The sequence below is a fragment of the Danaus plexippus genome, chromosome 30, assembly GCF_018135715.1.
Source record: "Danaus plexippus chromosome 30, MEX_DaPlex, whole genome shotgun sequence".
Classification (NCBI taxonomy): Eukaryota; Metazoa; Arthropoda; class Insecta; order Lepidoptera; family Nymphalidae; genus Danaus; species Danaus plexippus.
In genome coordinates, this window is record NC_083557.1 from 1,571,496 (window position 1) to 1,577,309 (window position 5,814).

At 31.8% G+C, this 5,814-nt stretch overlaps 2 protein-coding genes across 2 annotated transcripts; one reads left to right on the top strand and one right to left on the bottom strand.

Annotated features, from left to right (window-relative positions):
• The first annotated feature begins 559 nt into the window (after positions 1 to 559).
• Positions 560 to 2,741, top strand: LOC116776490 (glucose-1-phosphatase-like). The gene has a single exon (XM_032669692.2). It carries the CDS (start codon positions 1,064 to 1,066, stop codon positions 2,249 to 2,251), a length of 1,188 nt encoding a protein of 395 aa, XP_032525583.2. The 5' UTR covers positions 560 to 1,063; the 3' UTR covers positions 2,252 to 2,741.
• Positions 2,742 to 4,478: 1,737 nt separating this feature from the next.
• LOC133319810 (glucose-1-phosphatase-like) lies at positions 4,479 to 5,564 on the bottom strand. The gene has a single exon (XM_061525497.1). It carries the CDS (start codon positions 5,562 to 5,564, stop codon positions 4,479 to 4,481), a length of 1,086 nt encoding a protein of 361 aa, XP_061381481.1.
• Positions 5,565 to 5,814: the final 250 nt, after the last annotated feature.

Here is a 5,814-nt window from a genome sequence, read left to right on the forward strand (position 1 = left end):
TAACTTTAAAAGGACACTGTTCTGAAAATTTTTATCTCAGCGGAATAAACTTCCTTTGTGATAATTTTAAATGGCGTTTTAATATTTCAGTATAGTTTCACATCAATATAACTCTAGTTATTTATAACTTTAAACAAATAAATACTCATTCAAGCCTCTTCATGATCCCTTGCCAATATCAGTTAATATTTGTCAAACAACCGCTCGGAGAACGTTACTCAAAGGAAATAGCGTAATTTAACAGGAAGTAAACTTGCGTTGTTAATATAAAAATTTAATAATCTCAAATATAATTAAAAAAATATATGATTGTGATTCATCATTGTGATTAAAATACATTAGGTAAATATGTAATTCAACCTGTGACGCACTATATACAGGGTGTTGACGGAAACAATAAAAACGAAAAAGATAATCATTTAAATGAAACTAATATTTTTCGGATATACTACGCGGATTTTTTATTTTTATTTTAAAAAACTACATGATCCCGACGTTTCGGTTACTTTTCAGCAACCGTGATCACGGACAGACGAGATGTGAATGTCTGTGAGATAATCATTAATTTGCGTAATAATATGTTATAACTAACCACAGTTAAAGAACATGATTTTTATTGTGACGAATTTAAGGACGTATGAGAAGATTACGAGTACTTTGACGACAGGTATCGGTGAAGACATATGTTCTTTGTTAGAGCTCCTGAATAAGCTTCATATGTTAATATATTCTTCTTCTTCTTCTTCTTTCTTGGTCCTATGTCCCCTAGATGGGGCAGAGGGCATCCACAGTACGTCGCCATCTCGTTCGATGGCAATGTTAATATATTGATATGTAAAATATAACGAGAAAAATTTTAAATTAATGTGCATTTTGATAATATTTGGCAGAGAGGCTAGCAATGTCATTTAGGTAGATAAATATAATTGTAATCGTTTCATCCTTGTATGTTTTATTGACATACTTATAATAAGGAAAAATTCGCGAACAATAACATCAATTGGTTAAAATTCGCCGTATTGCTGACATTAAAGCAATTTTATAGAAAGTTCTAGAGGATAAAATGATTGTCAGAGTTTTTCGTTTGAATCTGATTGCTGTTGTTGCTTGTTATGAATTAAAACAAGTGCTTATATTGAGCAGGCATAATATAAGAAGTCCTTTAAACGAAAAATTGAAAAACTTTTCTGATAATCCTTGGCCGGAATGGAATGTTAGTGATCTATATTTGACCGAAAAAGGTGCGTTGATGGAAGAATACATGGGAGGATATATTTATAACTGGCTTGTTATGGAGAAGCTTCTTGTGGACGGTTGTCCAAAAGAAAGTTCTGTACATATTTATGCAAACACTAAGCAGAGGTGTCGTTCGTCTGCGAAAGCTTTTGTTCGTGGCGCCTTTGACAAGTGCAATATACGTGTATTCAGCATGTATCCGGATGATATGGATCCCATTTTTAATCCCATTCTTCGCAATGATTCTGAAATAGTCAAAGAGCCTATTCTGAAAGAAATGGAAAATAAATTAAGGAAACTGGATTTTAGTGATTCTTATTTGGTTCTGGAAAATATATTAGATTTGAAAAATTCTGTTATATGTCGAATCGGAAACCTGTGTCACTTTTGTGACGATGATTATAGCATTATTTATAATGTTGGAGAGGTGCCACACATAATTGGTCATTTTTCATGGGCATACATAATAGTTGATTCTTTTCTTATGAGTTACTATGATGGACATGCTATGGAAGATGTAGCTTGGGGAAGGATTAAAGATTCAGCACAGTGGAAGACATTGACACGTATCATAAACGAAAATCTAAATATTTGTTTTAACAGTAAATTATTGGGAAGACAAGTCGCGAAACCTCTTCTTAAATATATATCGTCAGTGGTGACTCGTGAAAAACCAATAAAATTCACTTTACTACATGGTCATGATGCAAATTTATATTCTGTTCTAGCAGCACTGGACGTTGAGGATTTTCTATTGCCAGAGCAATATGAAATCATTCCAATAGGCGGGAAGTTAGTGTTCCAGAGATGGCACGACGCTACACAGGATAGAGATCTGTTTAAATTGGATTTTGTATATTTAACCGTAGATCAGATAAGAGATGGATCCAAACTATCTGCTAGTAATCCGCCTCGACGGGTGCAGATTTTCATAAAAGATTGCCCTGTAGACTTAGATGGGTTCTGTTCTTGGGAAGAGTTTGTTAAAGTATTAAATGATGCAGCTAGTTTTTAAATGTAATATATAAATCTGTTTTGTAATATTTACCTTCCTTGATATTCCAAGTATTTTTGAGTACCTACTTTCAAATTTAAATCTATCACATGGTGAACAAAAAAAGTAGTTTTCCACAAATTAACTTAATGAATTTGATGTAAAAAATAACTTATGGTTTGATAATGCTACTGAATACTCGTTATTATTGCCATCCTTCATCATGTCTATCAAATGTTAATGTATTCTTAATCTGCAATGTATATATATTATTGTGTCTTGGTCAAGGTAATCTAAAATATGTAGGTCTTGTGTATTTCTTAGCGTAAAAGCGTTTTAAAACTCGCTGAATGCAAAAATCGACAAAAACACTCAGGCCATGGCCACATTCCATCTGTGACGATGGTGCGAGTGCGGCGCAGACCGTAAAAAGGCACGATCGCCTAAGGTCCTCATATCTACTTATATTATAAATACGAATGTAACTCTGTCTGTCTTCTTCGTTTTTATGCCTAATCTGCTGAACCGATTAGGATAAGTTTTGGTATATACATAGATAAAACCCTGGACAAGGACAAAAGACTCTTATGACGGTCCTGAATCTAAATCCCTAATTTAAGTCCTACACTGTATGAAGCGCTACTGGTTTTAAATTTTTTAATGTTAATTCAGTGATGATAATACATTTCTATTTATAAAAGTATTTAAATTTTCATAACTGTTGAATGATGACGTTATCGCATGAAATTATTTTCCGTAGTCCAACTTAAGAGACAAGCAATTTTCTTATTTCTTAAATAACAATTAAATTTTCCTTAACTGATCTAATTAAAACAGTTTTGAATTTAGAATAAATGAAAAGTTGGGTTCATGTTTTTCATGAGTGTAATTTCTTTTTTAATTTTTGATAATTCCATTCATTGTGTGGGCGGCTTTTGCCTGACGTGCAAATATTGTAGACAAGACTGTGCTTCCTAGAATTATGTTTTTCTCTTATAAAGAGGATAACAGCACCCAGTTTACTTTACCAAAAAAAATATCGTTTTTTTTATTGCGTTCGTTGACCCTTGTTCAATCCCAATGCTTTAATTCCATATTTATTTTCTTGCCGCTCCTTCAAGTGGGAGTAATGCAAAATACGATTCCTCCTCCTATAATTAGCACAGTTTATAAAAAAAAAAATATTTCAATATTTATTTAAATTTTAATTAATAAATTCATAATAATATTAACTCATTTATTTTATTTCATGAACCACGAAACTGTAAGCGACTTATAAATAAAAAAAAAAATAAACCCTTCTTTGCGATCACAGTCTAGTTAATGCGTAGTGCGTTATTTAAACAAAAAAAAATTACGTATTCATAGTTATACCATAGAAACATATCTATAAGAATATAATTCAAATATTATCACACCATAGTTAAAATAAACAAGTATTATTTAATATACTGGAACAAATTTTTTTGATCATATCAATTGAATTAGTTTTCAATCGAGAATGACTGGATATGAAAGACAATGTACAATCCCCTATCGAATAGCCACGTTGGCGATCACAAAATTATTAATAGACAGCTTCTATAGTCCCATTATTGAAGCATATTTCTGTAATATCGAACAGTTAAAATTACAAACTCTATAGAAGTCGTCAAACGATTTATGTTTAAATAAACAGAGACCCTTCAAAAGCTTCTAGTATGGATGTAAATCGTTAAAGAATGAGGGTCTTAAAAAAACTAATATCTAATCTTAACATTTGAATTTTATACTGAATAGTAATACACACAAAATACATTTTAGGTGAAAATCTATACGAATAAGTTTTTTATCATTTTGATTTAAAAAATAGTTATAATATTCAAATGTATTTTTATGAAGGAATGAAGACGAATTTTATATGTATAAATTATAGATTTTAGAAAACGAACCGAACGAAAAGATCTTAGTAATTAAACAATATGTATTATAAAAGTGTTTATTAGACGTTATAGTGAAAAATAATAAGAATCGTAGATGTCTTGAGGTTATCTAGTTATGAGTTTAATTCTATTATCTTGAACTATATGAACTACAGATATATACTATCTTTAGTTAAACTAAAAATTAATTTTAACTTGTACTGTATTGAATAATTATGAAACATTTACTTTAGATTTACAATCAATTATTTCTGGAATAGCGTTTCAAGAAGACAATTGCTTTATGTTGGAAATAATAGGATGGTACCATTTTTAAAACATCTAATTTATTCGCCGGAAACATTCTTTAGTACTTTAATGAATTTTTCCCAAGAGCAATAACCGTTTGAATCAATCGCACACTCTTTTATTTTCACTGGAACCCACCGAGGTGGGTTTTTTGTCGATATTTTTGAACCACTCCTGATCTGATCCACAGTTAGATAAACAAAGTCCAATTTCAACAAATACCTCTTTTCTATACGATCATACAATTTCTGGAACACCAACTTCCCAGCTATTGGTATACTTTCATATTGCTCTGGCAACCAAAATTCTTTGACACCAAGTGCTGCCAGAACGGAATATAAGTTTGCATCATGTCCATCTAGCAAAGTTAATTTTGGTGGATTCTCTTCCTCGAATGCGGAAGTTAGGTATTCAAGAAGAGGTTTTGCGAGTTGTCTTCCCAACAACGTACTATTAAAAATAATATTTTCACTTTCCCTTATCAGTTGCGTGAGGATAATCCATTGTTCCTCATTTTTAATTCTTCCCCAAGCTACATTTTCCATTGCATGCCCATCATAGTAACTCATGAGAAATGAATCAACCATAAAATGTGCGAGTGACAATGGACCAATGACGAGCGGCATCTCTCCTAGCTTATAGTATATTTCATTTTCTGTAACATCAAAGCGACACTGGCCTTCTAATTTGCATTTTCCTAAATTTTTAATATCCAACACCTCTTCCAATTCAAAATACGACCTCCTGAGATCAAGGTCCATCAATTTTTTTTTCATTTCTTTAATAATAGGCTCCTTTATTACTTCAGAATCGTTTCGGATAACTGGATTGAAAAGCGGGTCCATTTCTTTAGAATCTATACTGAAAACACTGATGTTACAATTTTTAAAAGCCCCACGTACAAATGACTTTGCTGATTCTCGAGTTCTTTGTAATGTGTTCGCGTAAATAAACACTGAACTTTCATCCGGACAACCGATATCCAAAAGTTTCTCTCTAACTAGCCACTTATACATATATTCACCCAAGTACTCTTCAATCAATGCACCCCTTTCAGTGGCATAACCAACACTTATATTCCATTTCGGCCAAGGAAGGGGTAAAAAGTCACCAAAATTACCCATTACAGGAGAGCGTATTGTATGTCTGCTTAATATCAACACTTGTTTCAATTCGTAACAAGTTATAACTACAAATAGATTTAAAATAACAAATCCGTACTTCATTTTATTATCAGTTCTAATGCACCTTCCAACGAAGTTTCCTCGCGACTGGATTTATTTAAGAATTGTCTTTAACTACATGATGTAACTACGATAACTCAAACAATTGACCTTTAACTAGTTTTATTGAATTAAAACTGAACAATGTTTC